Source organism: Gorilla gorilla, chromosome 4 (assembly GCF_029281585.2).
Source record: "Gorilla gorilla gorilla isolate KB3781 chromosome 4, NHGRI_mGorGor1-v2.1_pri, whole genome shotgun sequence".
In the NCBI taxonomy this organism is placed as follows: Eukaryota; Metazoa; Chordata; class Mammalia; order Primates; family Hominidae; genus Gorilla; species Gorilla gorilla.
In genome coordinates this window covers 182877667-182902986 of record NC_073228.2, presented here as the reverse complement: position 1 = coordinate 182902986, position 25320 = coordinate 182877667, and the positions used below count along the sequence as shown (strand labels likewise).

The 25320-nt window shown below is 42.5% G+C and overlaps 2 protein-coding genes and 1 pseudogene across 3 annotated transcripts in view; 1 reads left to right on the top strand and 2 right to left on the bottom strand.

Moving 5' to 3' along the window:
* Positions 1-559: 559 nt before the first annotated feature.
* Positions 560-25320, bottom strand: part of ZFP2 (ZFP2 zinc finger protein) — a 38051-nt gene continuing 13290 nt past the window's right edge. The window contains exons 2-4 of one of the 2 annotated variants that reach the window (XM_019026133.3): positions 21694-21829; positions 21339-21431; positions 560-3155 (exon numbers count right to left, since the gene is read on the bottom strand). In XM_019026133.3, the coding sequence (XP_018881678.1) occupies positions 1693-3155; positions 21339-21431; positions 21694-21748 (1611 nt within the window). In that variant the 5' untranslated portion in view covers positions 21749-21829 and the 3' untranslated portion in view covers positions 560-1692. Of the gene's footprint in view, positions 3156-21338; positions 21435-21693; positions 21830-25320 lie in introns of both variants that reach the window. The other variant, XM_019026132.3, reaches the window with a different exon arrangement.
* On the bottom strand, positions 11674-12642 carry LOC101140637 (phosphatidylinositol-glycan biosynthesis class F protein-like). The gene has a single exon (XM_055386480.2). The coding sequence runs from the start codon at positions 12270-12272 to the stop codon at positions 11748-11750; it is 525 nt and encodes a 174-aa protein (XP_055242455.1). The 5' UTR covers positions 12273-12642; the 3' UTR covers positions 11674-11747.
* Positions 23300-25281, top strand: LOC129533425 (DCN1-like protein 3; annotated as a pseudogene).

The following is a 25320-nucleotide window of genomic DNA, read 5'->3' as shown; positions in this document are numbered from 1 at the left end:
TTTGATTTTCTAATCATGTCTAACACATATTTAGGACTTGGTATATGTGTGTGAAATAAACAAAGCTATCTTAACTACCACAATAACTATAGATCTATAAAATCTCCCTATATTGTTTTGAGTATGTTTTTGAGGTGCAACGTTTTTGTTTTTTGTTTTGAGACAAAGTCTCAGTTCTTATTCTGTTGCCTAGGCTGGAGTTCAGTGGCACAATCACTGCTCACTACAGCCTCAACCTCCTGGGTTCAAGTTATTCTCTCACCTCAGCCTTCTGAGTAGCTGGGACTACAAACATGTGCCACCATGCCTGGTTAATTTTTTGAAAACTTTTTGTAGAGACAAGGTCTCGCTATGTTGCCCAGGCTGGTCTTGAGCTCTTGAGCTCAAACAGTCATCCTGCCTCAGCCTCCCAAAGTGCTGGGATTCCAAGCATGAGCCACCTTGTCCAGCCTCAACATTTTGCTAATAGGTCAGATGGCTATGTCTGTTAGTGTTCAGCCCCCTGTCTTTTCTACTTTGATAGCCAGAATATGACACAAAGATATGTGATTCCTTTGTACTTATAGGACTATGTTATTTTCTAAATGATCATTTAACAACAGTTTAATAACTATTAATTGAGAACTCAAAACAGCATGCTATTGCATTAAGATTTGCATACTTGGCCGGGCACGGGGGCTCATGCCTGTAATCCCAGCACTTTGGGAGGCCGAGGTGGGTGGATCACGAGGTCAGGAGATTGAGACCATCCTGGCTAACATGGTGAAACCCCGTCTCTATTAAAAATACAAAAAAATTAGCCAGGCATGGTGGCAGGTGCCTGTAGTCCCAGCTACTTGGGAGGCTGAGGCAGGAGAATGGCATGAACCCAGGTGGTGGAGCTTGCAGTGAGCTGAGATCAAGCCACTGCACTCCAGCCTGGGCAACAGAGCGAAACTCCATCTCAAAATAAATAAATAAATAAATGAAAAAATTTGCATACTTATTCCATTAATTTATGGAAACCAGCCTGTAGTTAGGGGACAAAATAACAATGCAGGGGAAGATTAGGGGCATGGAAGGGTACTAGGAATTCGTAAAGGTAAATAATTTTGACTAAAAGCATCCAAGGAAACCAGATTGTGGAACAAGAGCATCTAGACAGCATACAGACGGCATAAGATCGTAAAAGAACAAAGATTTCCCAGCATTCATTACATTTATAGAGTTGTAGCATTTTAGAGCTAACAGAGCTCCTACAAGATTTCTAACTCCAAAATCATTCATTTACCAAATAAAGAACCATAACCTGGTGGAAGTAGGCAACTTGTCCAAGGCAGTGGCAGATTAGGACTACATACCAGGTCTCTGGGCTGTCCAGTTAAACACTCTCACATTTTTCTCTCCAGTGTAAAGTCTCTGATGGCCAAAGGAGAATGTGCAGTATGATGTAACAGAACTTATCTTCAGCATGACTCTTCATTGTTTATATTAGCTACTTAAACCTTCTGATATAAAGGAAATTATACATTCTGAATCAAGATTTCTCTACTTTTAGATGGATTCTCTGCAGTGGTATTATCTGATATGATATATTGTACTTCAACTGAAAGATTCCCACAATCATTACATTTATTAGGTTTCTACATTGTATGTCTCATACGATTATTACTGAAGAGTTAATCACGAGGTAAGGGCCAGTGAAAACATTCCTCACGTATGAGTTCTTTGATGTCGTGTAAGGTTTGTACTCCGGCTGAAGGCTTTTCCGCATTCATTACACTGATAGGGTTTCTCTCCTGTATGAGTTCTCTGATGCACTGTAAGGGATGAATTCTTAATGAAGGCTTTTCCACACTGATCACATTCATAGGGTTTCTCACCAGTATGAATTCTTTGATGTTCAATAAGGTAAGCACTCTGGCTGAATGCCTTTCCACATTCATTGCACTCATAAGGTTTCTCTCCAGTGTGAATGACCTGATGCACGGTAAGGGATGATCGTCCAGTGAAATGTTTTCCACACACCATACACTCATAAGGTTTCTCTCCAGTGTGAATTCTCCGATGTTGAGTTAGAGATGAATTCTTACTGAAAGCTTTTCCACACTCGTTACATTCAAAAGGTTTTACTCCAGAATGAAGTCTCTGATGTTCTATAAGATATGTACTTTGGCTAAAGGATTTCCCGCATTTGTTACATTTGTAGGGTTTTTCTCCAGTGTGATTTCGCTGATGTAGGGTAAGAGTTGAGCTCTTACTAAAGGCTTTTCCACATTGACTACACTCATAGGGTTTTTCTCCAGTATGGCTTCTCTGATGTACAATAAGATGCATGCTTTGACTGAAGGCTTTTCCACATTCATTACATTCATAGGGTTTTTCTCCTGTATGAGTTCTCTGATGAACTGTCAAATTCATGCTTTGGGTAAAAGCTTTACCACATTCATTACATTTGTAGGGTTTCTCTCCAGTATGAATCCTTTCATGTTGAATAAGAGACGAATTCTTATGGAAGGCTTTGCCACACTCTTTACACTGATAGGGTTTCTCTCCGGTGTGAGTTCGTTGATGGACAGTAAGATTCATGCTCTGACTAAAGGCTTTCCCACATTCATTACATTTATAGGGTTTCTCTCCAGTATGAATTCTTTGATGTACAGTAAGGGAGGAGCGTTCAATGAAGTGTTTCCCACATACATTACACTTATAGGGTTTCTCCCCAGTATGAATCCTCTGGTGCTTAAGAAGGGATGAGCTCTGGCTGAAGGTTTTGCTGCACTGATTACATTCATAGATCTTCTTTCCTACAAACATTCTTTGAGTTTTAATTAACTCAGAATTTTGTGTGGCATCTTCTCCATGTGAATTACAGTTATGGGGCCTTTTTACCATAGGAATGCTTTGCTGTGTATCAAGGATTGAATCCTGACTGGAACATCTTTCAAATTCATTACCTCCACATACTCTCATCTCAGTGAAGGTTTCCTTATGGGTAACTGCCACTTGGCTCAGATGACTATCGTGTTGTCCCTCTAACCAATTATTAGGTTCCCAGGTTTCCCCTAGAGTAGAATGCCAGATACCTTCCCTTTCCATTGTTACCCCATGGCATAAATCTTCAGTAATACTGGGCTTCGGAGTTGGCTCTTTGGTTTCAAGTCTTGTCTCCCAGTCTGAAAAAAAAAAAAAAAAAATTCAAATGCACATTGGTTTCTGTGCTAGGAGACTGGAAACTGCATAAGGTGGGAATGAGAGAATTAAACTAGCTATCAACTAAAATAACTGCTGAGCACATTTGAGAGCTTTCAAACATGTACCCAAAATTAGGTAGAGAAATAGGAAGGGAGAGAAACAACAGTGAACTGATCCAAAGATAACAGGGGAACTGAAAGCAGGGGATGGCAGACGTACTGGATAAGCAGAGAAAAGAGTGAGCCCATTCAGGAGGGATGGACAGTGAAGGCACTGACCACTGGAGTAGGCTACACAATGAAGATGGAACTAAGGAAACACATGCAGAAGAGCTGGGGGTGGGAAAGGCAGATCAGGAAACCCTGCACACTGTACCTGGTATTCCTACCATAAGTTTCTTTCCTCCTACGAGGTCACCTAGAATCCTACACCAAATTAATCTTCCTAAAATGTCACAGTGTGACACAGTGTAAAGATTGCTGGCCCAAAGTCAGACAAACTTGGATTCAAACCGTGGCTCTTAACACCATCTTAACTAGTTACTTGTCTCACTGGGTCTGAGGGTCACAGATATAAAATGAGGATTAAGAAATATGGTCAAGTCCGGGTGTGGTGGCTCATGGCCGTAATCTCAGCACTTTGAGAGGCCAAGGCAGGCGGATCACTTGAGGTCAGGAGTTCAAGACCAGCCTGGCCAAAATGGTGGAATCCCATCTCTACTAAATACACAAAAATTAGCTGGGCATGGTGGCAGGCACCTGTAGTCTTAGCTACTTGGGAGGCTGGGATGGGAGAGTTGCTTGAACCCAGGAGGTGGAGGTTGCAGTGAGCTGAGGTAGTACCACTGCACTCCAGCCTGGGTGACAGAGTGAGACTCTGTCTCAAAAAAAAGGAAAGGAAAAAAAAAGAAAGAAATATGATATAGGAAGTAAATAAAATGAAATATGATAGGAAGTAAGTAACATAATCTAGGTGGTATAGTTTGGATGTGTGTCCCCACCCAAATTTCATATTGAAATGTAATCCCCAGTGTTGGAGGTGGGGCCTTATGGGAGGTGACTGGATCATGGGAGTGGTTTCTTATGAATGGTTTAACACCATCCCCCTTGGTACTGTCCTCTCTATCATGAGAGAGTTCTTGTGAGATGTGGTTATTTACAAGTGTGTTAACACCTCCCTCCTCACTCTTGCTCTTGCTTTTGCCATTTGATGTGCCTGCTCCCCTCTCACCTACTGCCATGACTGTTAGCCTCCTGAGGCCCCCCCACAAGCAGATGCTGGCACTATGCCTCTTGTACAGGAACTGTGAGCCAATTACACCTCTTTTCTTATAAATCACCCAGTCTGAGGTATTTCTTCATAACAATGTGAGAATTGACTAATACAGAAAATTGGTACGGGGAAGTGGAGAATTTCTATAAAGATACCTGAAAATGTGGAGGTGACTTTGGAATAACTGGGTAACAGGCAAAGGCTGGAAGAGTTTGGAAGACCCAGAAGAAGACAGGAAGATAAGGGAGAGTTTGGAACATCTTAGAAACTGGTTAAATGGTTATGACCAAAATGCTGATAGTGATATGGACAGTGAAGTCTTGGTTAAGGTCTCAGATGGAAATGAGGAACTTACTGGGAACTGCAGCAAAGGTCATTTTTGCTATGCTTTAGCAAAGAACTTGGCTGCACTGTGCCCCTGCCCTAGGGATCTGTGGAACTTTGAACTTGAGAGAATGGTGATTTAGGGCATCTGGTGGACGAAATTTCTAAGCAGCAAAGCACACAAGAGGTGGGTTGGCTGCTAACAATCTATGCTCAGATGTGAGAACAAAGAAATGACTTAAAACTGGAACTGGTATTTAAAAGGGAGTAAGTGGAAAATTTGCAGCCTGGCCATGTGGTAGAAAAGAAAAGCCCATTTTCAGGGAAGGCATTCAAGCAGGCTGCAGAAATTTGCATGAGTAAAAAGGACCCAAGTACTAGTAAGCCAAGACAATGGGGAAAAGGCCTCAAAGGCATTTCAGAGACCTTCACAGCAGCCCCTCCCACCAGAGGCCTAGGATGACTGAATGGTTTCCTGGGCCAGGCCCAGGGCCCGGTGCCCTGCACAGCCTTGGGACACTGCTCCCTGCATCCCAGCTACTCCAGATCCACCCATGGCTGAAAGGGGCCAGGTTACAGCTCAGGCTGCTGCTTCAGAGGGTGCAAGCTGTAAGCCTTGGCAGCTTTGATATGGTATATAAAGCCTGTGGGTATACACAGTTGAACAGTTAAGACTTGGGAAACTCTATCTAGATTTCAAAGGATGTATAGAAAAGCCTAGGTGTCCAGGTAGAAGCCTGCTGCAGGGGCAGAGGCCACACAGAGAACCTATACTAGGGCAGTGCAGAGGAGAAATGTGTCATTGGAGCCCACATGTAGAATCCCCACTGGGGCACTGCCTGGTGGACCTGTGAGAAGAGGGCCACTGCCCTCCAGACTCCAGAATGTAAGATGCACTGGCAGTTTGCACCCTGCATGTGGAAAAGCCAGAGACATTCAACTACAACCCATGAGAGCACTGCAGGGACTGAACACTGCAAAGCCATGTGGGCAGATCTGCCCAAGGCCTAGGGAGTCCACCCCTCGCAGCAGAGTGCCCTGGATATGAGATACAGAGTCAAAGAAAATAATTTTGAAGCTTTAAGATTTAATGACTGCCCTGATGGTTTCTGGACTTGCATGGGGCCTATAGCCCCTTTCTTTTGGCAGAGTTCTCCCTTTTGGAACAGGAGTGTTGACCCAATGCCTATACCCCCAGTATATCTTGGAGGTAACTAACTTGTCTTTTATTTTATAGGCTCATAGGTAGAAGGGACTTGCCTTGTCTAAGATGAGACTGTGGACTTTTGAGTTAATGTTGGAACGAGTTAAGACTTTAGGGATTAGTGGAAAGGCAAGATTGTATTTTGAAACGTGAGAAAGACATAAGATTGGGAGGGGCCAGGGGCAGAATGATATGATTTCATTTGGATGTGTGTCCCCACCCAAATCTCATATTGAAATGTAATCCCCAGTGTTGGAGGTTGGGCCTTATGGGAGGTGACTGGATCATGGGAGTGGTTTCTTATGAATGGTTTAGCACCATCTCTCTTGGTACTGTCCTCCCTATCATGAGTGAGTTCTCGTGAGATCTGGCCACTTAAAAGTGTGTAGCACCTCCCCCTGCCACTCTCTCTTGCTCCTGGTTTTATCATTTGATGTGCCTGCTCCCCTTTTGCCCTCCACTATGACTGTAAGCCTCCTGAGGGAAGCAGATGCTGGCACTAATGCTTCCTGTACAGCCTGTAGAACCATAAGCCAATTAAACTTTTCTTATAAATTACCCAGTCTCAGCCAGGCGTGGTGGCTCACAGCTGTAATCCCAGCGCTTTGGGAGGCTGAGGTGGGCAGAATCACCCGAGGTCAGGAGTTCGAGACCAGCCTGGCCAACATAGCGAAACCCCATCTCTACTAAAACACACACACACACACACACACACACACAAATTGGCCGGGTGTGATGGTGTGCACCTGTAATCCCAGCTACTGAGGAGGCTGAGGCAGGAGAATCACTTGAACCTGGGAGGTGGAGGTTGCAGTGAGCTGAGATTGTGCCATCGCACTCCAGCCTGGGCGACAAGAGCAAAACTCCGTCTCAAAAAAAAAAAAAAAAAAAACCAAAAAATAAATAAATGAATAAATTACCTAGTCTCAGGTGTTTCTTTATAGCAATGTGAGAACAGACCAACACAGTATGTAAACTACCCTTTGAGAATATACTCCTCTGGAACATAAAGTACCAGAACATACATGAAACTTAAACTCTTAAAGGAGGATGACACAATCTAGAGGTTTCTTCCCCTTAAACTTTAAGCAGGCTGTAATTTATTCACAGGGGTAAGACAGTCCTAAGGGATACTACCATTTCCTAAATATGCATTCCTTAAAGATGAGAACTGGTGGTAGGGACAGGCCAGGGGATCTGCTAAACTGTTTGAGAGGAGGCTGGAAAAGGACCTTGTAGCTACTCAGACTTGAATTTTCTTAGATCCTATTTCTTATCCCAGACAAAGTAAGGGGTAGAGGACTGGCACTGCAACCTAAGAATCAGCTTTCTGATTGCTGATCAAAGTCAACAGAGAGAGATCAACACTGAACAAACAAACCAAGGCCTATGGGCACAGGCTTTCCTGTGAAGCAAGAAATAAGCATTAACCAGGCCTCTTTCTTCCAACCTGATCTGCTTAAGTGAAAAGAGAGAAAAAGTGGAAAGACAACCAGGCTCCACCTCCAAAACACATACAACCAAGTAACCCCAAACAGAGGACCTGTCAAACTGAGTATGAAAATACCAGCAGGAGGCCGGGCGTGGTGGCTGACACCTGTAATCCCAGAACTCTGGGAGGCTGAGGTGGGCAGATCACAAGGTCAGGAGATCTAGACCATCCTGGCTAACACAGTGAAACCCTGTCACTACTAAAAAATACAAAAAAATTAGCCGGGCATGGTGGCACACACCTGTAGTCCCAGCTACTCAGGAGGCTGAGGCAGGAGAATGGCGTGAACCTGGGAGGTGGAGCTTGCAGTGAGTCGAGATCGTGCCACTGCCCTCCAGCCTGGGCGACACAGCGAGACTCCATCTCCAAAAAAAAAAGAAAATACCAGCAGGTGACATGTGAATTGGCAGCTCCCTGTTGCCTCACGTCTGTACAGGGGTCAGCCAGCCAACTCAAGTTCTTTGGGAACATTTAAGGTGCTGTGTATTAAACAACATAACAAGCAAAGGAGAATCCATTTACACTATTAGACAAATACAAAGTCCAGACAGAACTGCTTCTATTCAAAGATAAATTATACACAGAAAATATTAAGTTTGGAAACTATGAAGAGGTTCAGGAAATAAATTTTAAAAATAATTAAAACAGAGAATGAGAAGAAAAAAGAAGTATAAAGACCAAACGAAGAAAGAAAAATGTTGGGAGAAAATTAAGTGCTTCTAGTCATCAAAAGACATCACAAAAAAAGATAAAAAGCTGAGTGCAGTGGCTCGCGCCTGTAATCCCAGCACTTTAGGAGGTTGATGTGGGAGGATTTCTTGAGAGCAGGAATTTTAAATCACCTAGGGCAACATAGTGAGAGCCCATCTCTACAAATAATTCAAAAACTACCAGATCATGGTGGTGCACATATGTGGTCTCAGCTACTCGGAGGCTGAGGTGGGAGGATCGCCTGAGCCCGGGAGTTCAAGTCTGCAGTGAGCCGTGATCATGCCACTGCACTCCAGCCTGGGAAACAGAGCAAGATCCTGTCTCAAAATATAAAAATAAAAATAAAAGCTAAAAAAATAGAAACTACCTACTGGGAGAAGATATTTGCAACACATGACCCACAAAAAACTAGAATGGAGACTTGGAAAATAATGCTAATGAAACACCAAGCCCACTAGAAAAATGGGCAAAAGACTTGAATAAGCACTTAAGGAAAGGAAGCCTGAATGGTCTGCAAACGTAAGCAAAGATGCCCAATCTCAACAGTAACCAAGGGAAAGCCGATTAAAGCCGCAACAAGATGCCATTACCACATCCGCCCAAGTAACAAAATGTAAAAATTCAAACTGAGAGCTTCAGATTTTGGAAAGATGCAATAATGGGAACTTCCACATACTCCTGGTGGAAATCCAATCTGATTCAAGCATTGGAAAAATAGTTTAGTACAGCCTAGAGTAAGCACATTGGCTGATACAGCAAGTCTACCACTAGGTACATGAACTTAGTAACTCCACCTTGCAACAGTGTGAGAATTCATGATTCTTCACACAGCACTGTGTACAACAGCAAAAGCTGGAAACATCACAAATGCCCATCATCAAAAAATGGATAACAAGATTGTCAAGTGTTTATACAATGGAATAACTGACAACAGTGAACATTAATAAACTACAGCTACACATATCAATATGAATGAATAAGCAAAGGCACATAATATATATGTATATGTATATATGTGTATATATGTGTGTGTGTGTGTGTGTGTGTATATATATAAAGATTCAATTTAAAGTTTTAAAACAGACCAAAACCAGATATATTGTTTAGAGATTCAATGATAAATGGCAATAGTATAAAGAGAGGGAAAGGAGGTATCACAGAAGTCAGAATACTGGTTATATCTTGGGTAGAGAGAGGTAAGAGGATGTGAATGAGGAGATGCACACAAAGCAGTTCCATGGCACTAGCAATGTTCTGTTTCTTGATCTGGGCTCTGGTAGCTGGATATCTGCCTTATTATTATTATTATTATTTTGAGATGGAGTTTCGCTTTTGTCGCCCAGGGTGGAGTGCAATGGCGCAATCTCAGCTTACTGCTACCTCCGCCTCCTGGGTTCAGGTGATTCTCCTGCCTCAGTCTGCCAAGTAGCTGGGACTACAGGGACTACAGGCATGTACCACCATGCCTGGCTAATTTTGTCTTTTTAGTAGAGATGGGGTTTCACCATGTTGGCCAGGCTGATCTTGAACTCCTGACCTCAGGTGATCCACCCACCTTGGCCTCCCAAAGTGCTGGGATTACTGGTGGGAGCCCCTGTGCCTGGCCTGCTTTCTTTTTTCTTCATTTGTCTTTATCATTATTAACTAAAAAGAGAAGCAGAAGGGCACAGTGGTTACGATAACACTAAGATGAAACTTCGGACTTTTGAGTTAATGAACTCAAAATGAACTCTGGAGCTCCACCACTATTAGCTGTGTGACCTTGGGCAGGTTTTTTTTTTTTTTTTTTTTTGAGACAGAGTCTCTGTCATCCAGGCTGGAGTGCAGTGGCGTGATCTCGGCTCACTGCAAGCTCCACCTCCTGGGTTCACGCCATTCTCCTGCCTCAGCCTCCCGAGTAGCTGGGACTATAGGCGCCCGCCACCACGCCCGGCTAATTTTTTGTGGTTTTAGTACAGACAGGGTTTCACCGTGTTAGCCAAGATGGTCTCGATCTCCTGACCTCGTGATCCGCCCGCCTCAGCCTCAAAAAGTGCTGGGATTACAGGCATGAGCCACCACACCTTGTGTAGGTTTCTTAACCTCTCTGTGCTCTATTGTCCAAATTTGTTAAATGGTACCTATCTTATAGTGCTGACATAAGAACAAAAGTTAGTTAATAAAGGGCTTAGAAGAGTATGTAGGTTTTTGTTGAACAGTACAGATTTTACACGTTCTACTATGTACGTATTTCAAAAATCAAATTACAAAAAGAACAAAGTATTTGCTATTCTGGAAAATATTAATCATTTTAAGTTCAAACATATTTTTGTACTACAGAAAACTTAATAGTAGGATTCAGTATACCTTCATGGAATTTAGACTTAAAAGTTAGTTCTGAGGAGTTGATGCTTATGAAAGAAAAAAAAAAAGATTACCTACAAATTTTTAAAAAACTGGCAGAAGAGATTTTCTCAGGAACACAGGATGCCGAAAGACAATGGGGCCATGCCTGCAAGAACTGATGTGACTCAAGAACTCCACATGGTCAGCACTCCACACATGTGCAGAGAAAGGCAAAACACAGTCTTAAATATGAAGACTCAGTAATAACGGTACTCCTAAACCATTTCTGCCATTATTTAAATATTCAATTTGAATAAAAAATAAACATGAATGGGGAAGTTAGTTTGGGTATAGAAAGACTGGCAGTGACATGCTGAATCCACTTCAAGGATGAACCTTGAAGACATTATGCTAAGTGAAATAAGCCAGTCACGAAAAGACAAATATTGCACGATTCAACTCATATGAGATATCTAGAGTAGTCAAATTCATAGAGGCAGAAAGCAGAGGTTACCAGGGGCTGGCGGAAGTGGGGAATGGGATGCTATTGCTTAAAGGGTATAGAGTTTTCATTAGGAAAGATGAAGAAGTTCTGGAGATGGATGGCGGTGCTGGTTCCACAACAATGTGAATGTATTTAAATGCCTCCAAATTATACACTAAAAATGGCTAAAATGGCAAATTTTATGTTATGTATATTGTACACATATACACACAAACACAAAACATTACAATTAAAAAAAGACACCTGAAGAATTACATTTCAACTATCTGGGAAATCCTCATGTTTGAAAATTAAGCAGTGAATTTGTAAATTCTGAGAGGTCAAAGAGGAAATCACAATGGAATGAGATAATGTTTTATGTGTTACAACCAAAGCAATGCTTAGAGGAAATTACATAGCTTTCAATATTTTTTTTCTATTATAAATACTTTATTTCAACTAGAAGGTACAATCTCTCAGGGGTTTCATAGTTTAAAAAGCTACAATCACATCATGTTGTAACTACATAAAAAACAGTGCTGTAAATGGAACTGCTTGGCTTTGACCACACACATTTCTGCACAGCCCTTACAGAATCTGCACAAAGAAATATCTCCCTTTGCTCCAGTTAATTGTTCTTGTATGTAAGTTGCTTTCTATTCCAGTATATCCAGAGTGGTGAAATAACAAGGCCAGCCACGTGGACAAAGGTCGCTCCAAGCGTACAGGAGATGGGCCATACCTGCCATGCTCTTGCCCAGTCAAGGAATAGGAAGTGCTCCAAGCCATGCTCCTACAAAACTAGACATTGTAGTGATCTGGAGACTATTCTCCCATATGGATGTAACTCCATTTCTACTGAAAACTCTTAGCCATGCTTTGAGGTTTGGTCCTAACAAACATAAGTAAGGCACAATAGTAAAAGTAGACAAAATAACTGCAAATAAAAATGTTTCCAATGCCAACTCTATTAGTGGTGCTCCATATAGAACAAAACTTACATGAAAGGAGAAACAAGACATAAGAAAGTAGATACAGCATTTCAAAAATCTGGTTACCTTGTGTGATAATGAACTTCTTTTAGAGGATGTATTTGGTTTCACTACTAAATATAGTACTAGACTGACAGCAGTTACAAAACCAGAACAGACGCACAACCATGTCAAGTGTGTTTCCAATATTGAGGAGTTCTCCAAGAAGAGTGATGGAATGAAGACACTTAGGATAATTGAAAATATGCATAGAAGATGGGTATACAGTAGTCTCTTGATATCGGTATCTTTCATGATGTTTTCTTGGGTGGCTAGCTGACTCTCCTGCCTGCAGAAGGAGCTTTAAATGTTTTAACAGTAAATAAGAATGGCCCATAATCCGTGACCTATGTTTCCACCTTAAGAAGTTAGACAAAGATCAAATTAAAACCAAAGTAGAGGATCCTCTTCCTGATAAGGTGGAGTAGGCCTATTCCACCTTGTCTCTTCCACTGATAAACCTGAACAGAAAGCATGAAGCAATTATTTGAAGGCCTTGAGAAGTAAACAGTAGCAGGTGAATTGGGGAAGAAAACCAAAATCCAAAGTACCACTGAACCAGTGGTGAGCTTCCTTTTTTTCCTCAGCTGTCTTCTGTTCTAAACTTATACAGCCATCTGAAAACAGGCACTGAGGCAGGAGAAGGCAGAGGAGGTTCTCCAGGAAAAGCTCTAGGGCCGGTTCATGGAGCAGGAAAAGGACTTCTAATGCTTAGAGAGAGCAGGGGGAATTGCCTATTTTTTCCCCTTTCTCCGTTCTTGCACCCCAGCACTTAAGCAATCCTCTGGTGGCTGCTGCAACAGCAGTGCCACTGCAAGCTGACAGGAGCTCAAAAACATGAGGAGAGGGTCCTTCTTCCCCAAGCAAGGGATCTGTGGTCCCAAGAAGGGTAGCAAGAAGCCCCACTTCATCATCTTTTCTTTGTTCTCCTGCTGCTTGGCTCTGCATAGGGACAGTCACTGGAAGTCACAGCAGAGCGGGGCAACTACAGGCCCCTGCCTTGTAGCCAGAAGAGTCAAAAGGACAGCCACAGGGAAGCTGAAACTACTGCGGACATAGACAGGGGAGAATTCGGGAACATGACCTTGGAAGTTATTTAAGAACTCCTGGGCTCACCTGCGAGATACATATGCATGAATCTGACCCCCTAAGCAGCACACGTGGACTTTGAGAATAAGAGGGACCGCTGCTTAAATTCCATACTGGCCACAGAGCAACACACATGTGAGCAAGATTCAAGCAACAATGTGAAGTCTCTGACAACCAAACTGACAGAGAAACCACAACCCACAGAAAGCTGGTTGGACTTTGTAGTCTGAGCTCAACCAGGTTGACTGCCCGCTAACACAGAAATATCAACATTTTCTGTTGGATTTCAAGAAGACATAGAGTTTTATAACATAATATTCTAAATGCCCATGATACCTTTTGAAGTCACTGAGAATATAAAGACCCAGGAACATTTCAACTTACTTGGGAAAAGATAACCAACAGACATCAAGTGAGATGATACAATTATCTTACAAGGACTTACTTGTTCCAACAAGTCAGAGTGAACACACTCTAAAGAAATGGAAATAAAATCTCAGCAAAGAAAATGAGCATATAAAAAGAACTAAGTGGAAATTCTGGAAGTGAAAAATATACAATTTTTTTTTTTTTGAGACGAAGCCTCACTCTGTTGCTCCGGCTGGAGTGCAGTGGCGCGATCTCGACTCGCTGCAACCTCCACCTCCCGGGTTCAAGCGATTCTCCTGCCTCAGCCTCCTGAGTAGCTGGGACTACAGGTGCCCACCGCCACCATGCCCGGCTAATTTTTGTATTTTTAGGAGAGACAGGGTTTCACCATGTTGGCCAGGCTGGTCTTGAAATCCTAACCTCGTTACCCACCAGCCTTGGCCTCTCAAAGTGCTGGGATTACAGGTGTGAGCCACCACACCTAGCCCTACAGTATTTTTAATATACAAACACTTATTTATTGATATAGAAAACAGAAATCTTGCTAAATAGGTCCAACAGCAGAAGGGTGAAAAAAGGAAAGAATTAACTTGAAGACAGATTAAAAGAAATTATTCAATCTGAACAACACAGAGAGAAAAGATTGAGAAAAAATAAAGATGAAGAGCACCTCAGGGATGTATGGGACAACAACAAAAGATCTAATATTTGTCTCACTGGAGTCCCAGAGAAGGAGAAAATGTTTGGTGCTGAAAAAGTATTTGAAGAAATCATGGTTAAAAGCTTATATTTGACAGAAGATTTCAACCTATAGGAACAGGGTAAACCCAAAGAAATCCACGCCCAGATGCATCATAATCAAATTTTTTTTTTCTTTTGAGACAGAGTCCACTCTGTCGCCCAGGCTGAAGTGCAGTGGTACAACCTTGGCTCACTGCAACCTTCACCTCCTGGGTTCAAGCGATTCCTGTGCCTCCTCAGCCTCCCAAGTAGCTGGGACTACAGGCATGCACTACCACACCCAGGTAGTTTTGTATTTTTTGCAGAGAAAGGGTTTCGCCATGTTTTGCCCAGGCCGGTCTCAAACTCCTGGCCTCAAGTGATCCGCCTGCCTTCACCTCCCAAAGTGCTGAGATTACAGGTGTGAACCACTATGCCCAGCCATAATTAAATTCTAAAAATGGAAGTAAAAAACAATCTTGAAAGCAACCAGGGAAAATTGGTACACTACTTGGTGGCGGGGCAAAAATGTGAATAACTGAATTTCTCATCAGAAACCATGGATGCCAGAAGGAAGTGGATTAATTATTTCAAAGTGCTGAAAGAAATAACCATAAACCTAGAGTTCTATATTAGCAAAAGTCTTTCAGGAATGAAGGTGAAATAAAGACGTTCTCATATGAAAGAAAACTAAGAGAATTTGTAACCAGCAGACCCACCCTGTTAAGTCATTGTAATATCAGAGCCAGAACTCTTAATGTTTTTAAACAATGCTGGTTACTTAGACATCAAGAGTATAACTAGCATGAAGAAGGGTTTATCCAGGAAATAAAGAATGGTTCACTATTAAGAATCTATTACTATCATATTAATAGGTCATAGGTCATATGATCAACCTGATAGATGCTTCAGAAGTATTCAACTGGTATCCTTCATCCATTCGTGATTCAAAAACAAAAATATTAGCATTGCACCAAGAATACAAATAAAGCCCTAGAAGAATTCTCTCTAATAACAGAACTAAGGAAAAGGTGCTTACTATTACTACTACTATTTAATGTTATTCCAAAAGTGTGCCCAATATGGCCACTGAGATGGGGGGAAATTTTTAATTCTTCCCAGATTATATAACTGTCTACCTACAAAATGAAAAACGGTTAGGGTGGCTTTACTCAGAATTGATGAAGTATTGTGGGCTTGGAACCTGAGCAGTATAGGTCAGAAACTGTAGCTCTTCCAGGATTAAACAATGTTTCAGATCCTTGACATTTTACTATCTCATTAAATAAGGACTTTATAAAGCACAAAGCATTATGCTTGGGTGTAATAAGGATCCAGTGATTATTAGCTGTTATCATTACCATCATTACTATTTTACATTAAGTAACATACAGTTCTCTCTGCCTTTCCTTTTTTCCTAAACAAGACTTTTGAGTAATAATACTGGAAATACTCAATACTCCCTTAATGGCTTGGAATGCTTTTTCTGCCTTCACTCATTAACTTATAGGATTTATATAACTTTGATACTCATCAGGACATGAACTAGAGTCTCCAGACCAAGGTGTCTGGTCTGTCACAGACCCCTTAGTACACATGGCTGGCACAAGCCATAGCAGAGGCTGGGAGCTTGCACAGTATGGGTGTGTGGGATGGGACTGGGCAGCAAGCAGGTCCCATGCTTCTTGAAAAGGGCAAGTTGATTTATTTATTTTCTCCTTTTATATTTCTTCCATCCTCTGGGTAACAGTTAGCTACTCCTAACACCCAACTAGACTATTTCTATACCCATCTGTCTGGATTTTCTATTTAAACTCTTGCTACCCTACAATGCATTCTCTCCATATAGCAGTCAAACTGGTTTTATGAACACGATAAATCATTCATTCAATAAATACTTATCAAGCCAGGTACTGTTCTGGGTGCTCAGGATATAGCAATAAACAGAAAAAATGTCTGCCCTTATGAAACATATTTTAGCAAGAGAAAGGGAGACAATAAGTAAAATCCTTAGTATTTAAGTGGTATACCTTATAGAAAAACAATAAAAGCATTTAAATGGATATAGGGAACATGATGGGTGAGAGAAAACGTCTGCAATTTTAAAGTGGGTCATAAGAAAGGCCTCACTGAAAAGGTGACATTTAAACCAAGACTTTAAGGGACTAAGAGAGGAAGTCATAGGACTATCTAAGGGAAAGCTTCCCAGACAGGGTAACAGCCAGTGCTAAGGCCCTGAGGCAGCAGTGGGCCTGTCTTATTTAAGGAAGAATGAACTTTTTTAATACTTCTACATTCATTATAGTATTTTAGATCAGTTTTCCTAGTAATGAAAGCAAAGATATGTGTATGTATGAAACATCAGTGAGGCTCATGTGAGCATGCAGGTAGATAGAAACTCTTAACTATATAAATTCTCTGTGTATGTTTCTGTATATATGTACACATATATTTACATGGACAGACATACATATATGCAGAAGTAGTTACCCAGTACATCTCTGAAAAAAATTTTTTTTTTTTTGAGATGGGAGTCTTGCTCTGTTGCCCAGGCTGGAGTGCAGTGGCATGATCTCGGCTTACTGCAACCTCCACCTCCCGGGTTCAAGTGATTCTCACGCTTCAGCCTCCTGAGTAGCTGGAATTATAGGTACGTGCCACCATACCTGGCTAATTTTTGTATTTTTAGTAGAGACGGGGTTTCACCATGTTGGCCAGACTGGTCTCGAACTCTTGACCTCAAGAGATCTGCCCGCCTCAGCCTCCCAAAATGCTGGGATTACAGGTGTGAGCCACGACGCCCGGCCACATTGTTAAAAATCATGTGTGAAACACAGACAGCAGGCTCCTATGTTTAGGGATGGTTAGGGTGGCTTCCTGGAGAGCTAAAAAGATTACAGAATCCCCAACTGTATTTTTAAACATAATCTTTGATAGTAGGTTTCTAATACTTTATGCACGTTCTTAATTTTTGTCTCCTTCATAACTGAATATGATTAAATGATTTAGATCTAATTGCTATTGATGAGAGGCTAAAAGACACTGCTTTCCACATTACTAAAAATTTCTATCTTTTCTCAAAATTAGTCAGTTTACAATGAAAATACTGGCACCAGGGACAGCACTTCTGGATTTGCAGTTTCTATTCATCTTTTGTAAAACAGGAGCAAAAATCTAACAACGCTTTCAACTGTACAAAGCTTTAGTACAGAGAAAAGAAATGATGCTGAAAAGAAAATTAGGCCAGGATACAGAAGTTTCTAGTTTTACTAAATATACTAGGAAATAACAACACAGCAGGGCAAGGGAAGAAAGCAAGAATTACCATTAAACTCAAAGTAAAAAACCAACAAAACAAAAGATATGTGTTCAGATTCTGACATGTTATTCCACCTTTCAGAGCCAATTTCTTCCACCGTAAGAGAAGTACCGGTACTTATCTATACATGTTTTGTGTCAAGTAAGTGAGATGCTGGCTGTGGAAAAGCTGAGCACAGCACTCAGTCAATACTTTCTCCCCTTGACTGGGACAGGATAATGAGAGGACTAAATGTCAGATTAATCTGACAGCAATATCCAAGAAAATCTGGAAAGAACAAGATCTGGAGTTTGCAAATCATCATGTTCTATGGGCTCCTTTCCATTCAACTTTCGCCTATCTTTAGTTTCTCCCACTGCAATGGACACCTCTCTGCTCTTTCAGATACACTCAAGTCTTTTCCTTGTTAAAAAACAAACCACAGGCTTCTTCTGAGTTCTTACTCTTTCTTCCTTTTCCTTAGAAACTGACCTTGTTGAAACGACAGTCTGTACTTAAGTCTTCACTTGCTTGCTTCCTCTTCACTTTTCTGCCCACAGCGTATTTCTCTCAGCACTAAATGGGCTCTTCTGTGGGTCCCAGGCCACTCCCTGATCACCAAGTCCAACAGGCATTTTCATTCCCTACTTGGCACTGTCATACTCTACCTTGGCTCTCCTCTCTCCCTTTGACCATGTTCTCTGCCGGGCCCTCTCCTCCTCCTTGGACCACTCACCTTCACCAGAGCATCCTTGGCCCCCTCACTATGTTATTGTCCTGAGGGTCCCACCTTTGCTGTTTTGCCCTGCCCACTCATTCATTCATCCCAATAATTATCCAATCTGTATTGATATGAATTTCATAAATTCAAATTTATATTTTCACCAGATTTATGAAAATTCTAATTGATGTCATTAAATATTCACTCAACAAATATTTAACTACTTACTCCAGCAGGCAATGTCGTAGGCAGGGAATGTAAAGAAAAACATGTTCAATGACAATTCCGTGAGCCTACATATTAGTGGGTATTGCTCCGTTGCCCAGGCTGGAGTGCAGTGGCACAATCTCGGCTTACCGCAACCTCCGCCTCCCGGGTTGAAGTGTTTCTTGCACCTCAGCCTCCCGAGTAGCTGGGATTACAGGTGCACGCAACCATGCCCGGCTAAAGACAGACAGACATTGAAAATGATGAGTAAAATACAGTGTCACATGCAGTAAAAAAAAAACAAGTGGGCTGGGTGCCATGGCTCACGCCTATAATCCTAGCACTTTGGGAGGCTGAGGTGGGCAGACTGCCTGAGCTCAGGAGTTCGAGACCAGCCTGGACAACACAGTGAAACCCCGTCTCTACTAAAATGCAAAAAATTAGCCGGGCACGGCAGTGTGCACCTGTAGTCCCAGCTACTCAGGAGGCTGAGGCAGAAGAATTGCTTGAACCTGGAAGGCGGAGGTTGCAGTGAGCCAAGACTGCACCACTGCACTCCAGCCTGACTCCATCTCAAAAAAAAAAAAAAAAGAAAGAAAGAAAGAAAAACCTTTAGGTTCTAACCCAGTAGGGAAGCACGAATGGGGTAAAGAAGTGGGAGATGAAAACACAGTATCAAAATATATGTGTTTGCTTCTGCTGCTTCCAGAAAACCCACCAGAATGACAATAAGCAATGAAAATGGCATCAATAAAATAATCTAGGGAGCAAGGAAAAAACTGCTGCACATACATACCAGAAAACCAGAAACAAAAACAATGAAATACTCCCAAACAGATGAGTGAAGTTAGTGTATGCGTTAGAAGACTGCTATTTAAGAAGAACACTCAGAGAATGAGTGGCTCACAGAAATTTAAAAAATGATAGTACAAATAGATCTTTTTACAGAAGGACTGAAACGTAAGGTTTACAGAAATCTTCGTATCTGCTAGCACTCTCCCCTTCAAACAATGCCACACAATCTCCTACCTCAGGGCCTTCGCACCTGCTGTTCCCTATGTCCTCAATGTTCTCCCATGTGGCCCATCACTTTGAGTATTTGCTCAAAAGTCTCATTAAAGGAGAAGCCCTCCCTGTAAAATCACACTCCTGTTAACTAATGTCGTTCCCTTATGCTGCTTTATTTTTCCACACCGCACCTATCACTGTGTTATATTCATTTCCTCCCTTCCTGCCTCCTTTCCTTTCCCTTCTGTCCCCACCTCCCTTCTTCCTTTATTGTCTCCCCATTAGAATATAAGCTCCTCATAAACACTTTGCCTGCTGTGCTTATTGCTGTAGTCCCAGTGCTAAGAATAGTACTCAATAGATATTCGTTGAATAAATAGGTTATTTACATAAGAATAAATACAAATACCAATAGTAATAAAATCCATAGAAATCTGTAATAAAAGTAATTAACACTACCTTTCATTTTATACCAAAAAATTATCATTAAACACAAAATAGTATCTAAAGCAGTGCAATATGTAGCAAGACCATAAAAAATGGATATATTCTTTGACCCAGTGATTCCTCTCCCAGAATCCCATTCTTTAAAAAACTTGTGGGAAACCAGCAGTGATGGTTACAGGCAATGTTTTTCCTATTATTGTGTTCCTTTAATGATTTCTTTCATTGTTTTATCTTAGATAGCTTTATATTATCTAGAGATTAAATATTTCCCTATCTCTTTAATTAAAAAAATATATATAAAGAAATGATTAGGGCCAGGCATGGTGGCTCACGCCTGTAATCTCAGCACTTTGGGAGGCCAAGGCAGGCAGATCACGAGGTCAGGAGATTGAGACCATCCTGGCTAACACGGTGAAACCCCGTCTCTACTAAAAGTACAAAAAATTAGCTGGGCGTGGTGGCAGGCACCTGTAGTCCCAGCTACTCCGGAGGCTGAGGCAGGAGAATGGTGTGAACCCGGGAGGCGGAGCTTGCAGTGAGCTGAGATTGTGACACTGCACTCCAGAGGCTGAGGCAGGAGAATGGTGTGAACCCGGGAGGCGGAGCTTGCAGTGAGCTGAGATTGTGCCACTGCACTCCAGCCTGGGCGACACGAGATTCCATCTCAAAAAAAAAAAAAAAAAAAAAAAAGATTGGTACTTTTGCATATGGTAGAGAAGATAAAGATGTAAAATGCATTTTTTTTTTTTGCAGAGAAAAGTCAGTAATAACACCTAAAACAGAAATTTCAGTTGTGATAAGGATTAGAAACCAGATAACAAAGATAAAGGAGCATTCAGCATTTTGAGGTAAATGGCATTGAATGGGTAGTAATGCAGATTAGAATTTTGGGAATGAGAAAGAAAATATATACAATGTAAGGCTGCTAGAAATGAAAACAAGGCTAACATCATTTTTCATGTTTTTAAATGAAGACTGTGTAAAACTCTCTCACACAATGCAGAGGAAGAGAAATGTTAGTTTCCTTCGAAGGAGAAAAAGCTTACAAATATTTACATGCATGACAGAAAGGAAGCTATGGATATACGTTATGGTTGAGAGGAAACACTCATGAAAGACAGTAAAAGCCCAGAGAAGATGCGTAAAGACAGGGATTCAATTCAGAATGCAGAGGAAGACAGAAGAGGACATAGTGGTTGCTAACATTTACCAAATGCTCAGTATGTTCCAGGCAGTGGGTAAGTGCCATAAATGTAACAACTCATTTACTCCTCATAATCCACCACCTCCCTGCAAGATGACATAAGTGAGCCCTAGAGAAAAGAGGCCCATCAGTAATGCGGAAGTGTCATCTGAGAACACACATCCAGTGGCCCTAGTCTCTCCAGAGACCCAACAATCTCTGAAGTGATTTTCCCCAAAGACACACTCATGTAACAAGTCTGCACAGCCTGGCACTTACCTCGAAAGCCACCCTCAGGCGGTTCTTTTTGCATCAGACTCAGTTCTTCTCGTTCCAGCTGGGAAGTCCCATTGGGTTTGGAAAGGTGATTTCCTGCTTAAGAGGAAAGACAGTAAATGTGGGTTCTGAACTGAGCCTAAAAACCAATCCTAGCAGAGTTCTGATCATTTCTCCTTCAGGGCTTCTGAAACAAGGAAGGTGTGGCTTATGAAGTTCCCCATTTTCCATTCTCTACAGAAAATTTCAATCTTCTGCCTTGAAAGAGAGGACACCAAGCAAACACCCTAAAACAATGCCTTATGATCAGGCCTTGTGATTGTCAAGAGGTGGGTTTTGAGTTACAAGAAGTCCTTACCCAGTGAGACCGGGTTCCTGTAGTTCTCCAGCATCACCTCCCCATACACGGTCATCCTCTGAGCAGAATCTGCTTGAATCCACTCTTCCCAAGAGAAATCTATGGACACATCCTTGAAGGTCACTGACTCCTGAAACTAAAAATTCCTCAATAAGGGATTATGCCAACCAAACCCTCTGAGGGGAGTGAAAATCCCAGCAGCACTGACAGGACAAAGATCTGCCTGAAAAAACATGCTGCCCTCCAGATGGAAGAAAATGTCTGCCACCAATCACGAAATAACCAGAGACATAATATAAAAAGTGTTTTGGGAGGTAAGGACAGGAAGAGTAGGTATAAGTGAGAAATAAGGAAAGGCACTAAAGGCGGCTCTAGATTCCCATGGGAGAGGAAGGAGTGGCGTTGTGATCACCTCCTATTCACCCCATTGGTGAAGGAGGGAATCCCTGCCCTAAATGATACATGATGACCAAACACGGGACACTTGGCACTCAACAGATGAGGTCGATAGCAATTTATCAGCCACACACAGTCACAGCCCAGCCCTCGCTCTTTTCTTTTCTTTCTCTTTCTTATTTTTTTGAGACCGAGTCTTGCTCTGTCGCCTAGGCTGGAGTGCAGTGGCACGTTCTCGGCTTACTGAAACCTCCACTTCCTGGATTCAAGAAATTCTTCTGCCTCAGCCTCCCGAGTAGCTGGGATTACAGGTGCCCACCATGCCTGGTTAAGTTTTGTAATTTTAGTAGAGATGGAGTTTCACCATGTTGGTCAGGCTGGTCTCAAACTCCTGACCTCAAGTGATCCACCCGCCTCTGCCTCCCAAAGAGCTGGGATTACAGGAGTGAGCCACCGTGTCCGGCCAGATAAATTACTTAAAACTTTTGTAAAGAAAATGAGAGTAAGACTATGGAAATAAGAATAGATAATAGAAATAAAGCAATAGAAAAGGTTTTCATCATTTAAGGACAGAGAGCATTTTGATATGTAAATAAGGAAAAGGAAGAAAGTACAACTGACCCTTGAATACATGGGGGTTAGGGACACCAACCTCCCTCACAGTCTAAAATCCACGTGTAACTTTTGACTCCCCCAAAACTTAACTCCTAATAGCCTAGTGTTGACTGGAAGCCTTACTAATAACATAACAGTTATTTCACATATACTCATTAAATGGATCATCATAAAAGTCTTTCTCCTTGTCTTCACATACAGATGGCAGAGGAGGAGGAAGGAGAGGAGAGGTTGGTCTTGCTGTCTCAGGGGTGGCGAAGGTAGAGCAGGTGGCAGGAGAGGCAGGCACACTCAGTGTAACTTTTATTGGAAAAATTCCACCTCAAAGTGGGCCTGTGTAGTTCAAATTTGTGTTATTTAAGGGTCAACCGTAGTGGAGAAAGAAGGACTGAATACGAGAGAGAAAGGGCAAAATCAATTTCCAAGAAATTTGTGTACTTCACATCCAAGACTAGGAACTCCAGAAAAAGTATCAACACTCAGGCACAGAGTTCATTGTCTACCTTTCTTTCTACATCATTATTTTCTCCCTAATTTTTATTTAATCAATATTTCAAAGTTACAAAAATATATTAAAAATCACTGACAAATATTTTCAGGAAAAGTGCAGAATTTCCATTTTATCCAAGGAGAAAGGGAACTAAGAAAATCATCAGATGTTCAACGAACATAAAGAAAGGAGAATAAAGGAAGTAAGACCGCATAATAACCAGAAAAATACTTAACACACATATAGTGACAAACATCAATGGTTCGCTTTCCCTATTAAAAGGAACCTTTTTTTCCCTATAAAAAGGTTCATTCCCTAAAAATGAACCCAATGGTTCATTTCCCTTGGCAGATGAAGGAGGCGGTGGCAGTGGTGGAAGAAGAGGCGGCGGCGACAGGGGTAGGGAGCCTGGAAACCCCAGCGGGGATGGTAGGTGGTTTGGACCCGCCATGCTGCCATCGTTTCCAGAAAGGGTTTGATTGGAGGAACCTCTGGAGCAGCTGTTGGCTAGCTCCTCTGACTGATGACATGTTGAGGTACATGGGCCAGTGGCAGTGAGGGCATCTGATCCAGAGGGGGCCACTCTAGAGGCCGGGACACCAGTACCATGGGCCAGTGTGTCACCAAGTGTAAGAATCCCTCATTGACCCTGGGCAGCAAGAATGCAGACCATGACCCCAGCAACAAGTCACATAGCAGGCAGGGTGCAGGCCACTGTGAGGAGCAAGCACCACCCTGTGGCATGCCAAGTAGAGATAGCCTTGTCAATGGGACCAAGAAGGCCGAGGCTGCCAGCTGCCGACATCCTCAGGAGATGGTGGGAGGGAGTCCAACTCCAGTGCCGAGGAGTCTTCCTTGCAGGGGTTGGAAGAACTGTTCAGGTGCTACAAGGATGAGTGGGAAGATGCAATTTTGGAGAATGGCATGGAGCACTTTTGCAATGACCTATGTGTCGACCCCACAGAATTCCAAGTGCTGCTCTTGGCTTGGAAGTTCCAGGCTGCAACCATGTGCAAATTCACCAGAAAGATTTTTGATGGCTGCAAAGCATTAAATAGAGACAGCAGTGACAGAATCTGTGCACGGTTCCCTAGCCTCTTAACAGAAGCCAAACAGGAGAATAAATTCAAGGATCTCTACCAGTTTACATTTCAGTTTGGCCTGGACTCTGAAGAAGGGCAGTGGTCACTGCATCGGCAAATAGCCATCACCCTATGGAAACTAGTCTCTACCCAGAACAATTCTCCAGTATTGGACCAATGGCTGAACTTCCTAACAGAGAACCCCTTGAGGATCAAGGGCATCTCCCGGGACTCTTGGAACATGTTCCTTAACTTCACTCAGGTGATTGGCCCTGACCTCAGCAACCACAGTGAAGATGACGCCTGGCCAAATCTGTTCGACACCTTTGTGGAGTGGGAAATGGAGCGAAGGAAAAGAGAAGAGGAAGGGAGAGGTGCACTCAGCTCAGGGCCCGAGGGCTTGTGTCCTGAGGAGCAGACTTAGTGGCTCTGTCCCAGGAGCAGCAGCAAGGATCTGCCCGCTGCCCTGCAGCCAACTGAGGAATTGGACCTTTTGGGAAATTACTGAAGATCAGGATAGTTTCTACTTCACACCTTTGTTGGGGTGATCAGACTCAACACCAGGCCGTGGGGGCTACGAAGTCCAGCAGAGTCAAAGGAATGAGCAAAGAGAAGTCAAGAGTGAAAGTGGGACCAGGGGGCCAATGCTAGTATGGAGGCTGCAAAGGCCCCAAGCTCTGGAAGCAAGCACTATTTACTGGTGATCAAACAAAGCAGCAGGTGGTGAGGATGTAGGGGTTGAAAGAAAGCCATTTATCAAGCAATGATCTACAGCTGTGATGGTTTACCATTTTCCTTGAAGCATATGGAACATGTTCTGCTGCTTGAGATAATGGGAAACACGTTCTTCTAGTTTACGATACAATCGAACTATGAGCCTGGGAGTGCTAGAAGCAAGGAGCCAGCAAGTGTAGACACACTCCAGAGGCCACGAGGGGTTTTACGCCCTGAGCCCCGGATTCCATCCAGGCCACGAGGGGTTTTACGCCCTGAGCCCCGGATTCCATCCAGGCCACGAGGGGTTTTACGCCCTGAGCCCCGGAT

What these genes read in the sequence shown, in the direction of transcription:
- LOC101140637 (XM_055386480.2), bottom strand. Translation starts at nt 12,272, where the DNA reads ATGAAAGATACCGATATCAAGAGACTACTGTATACCCATCTTCTATGC.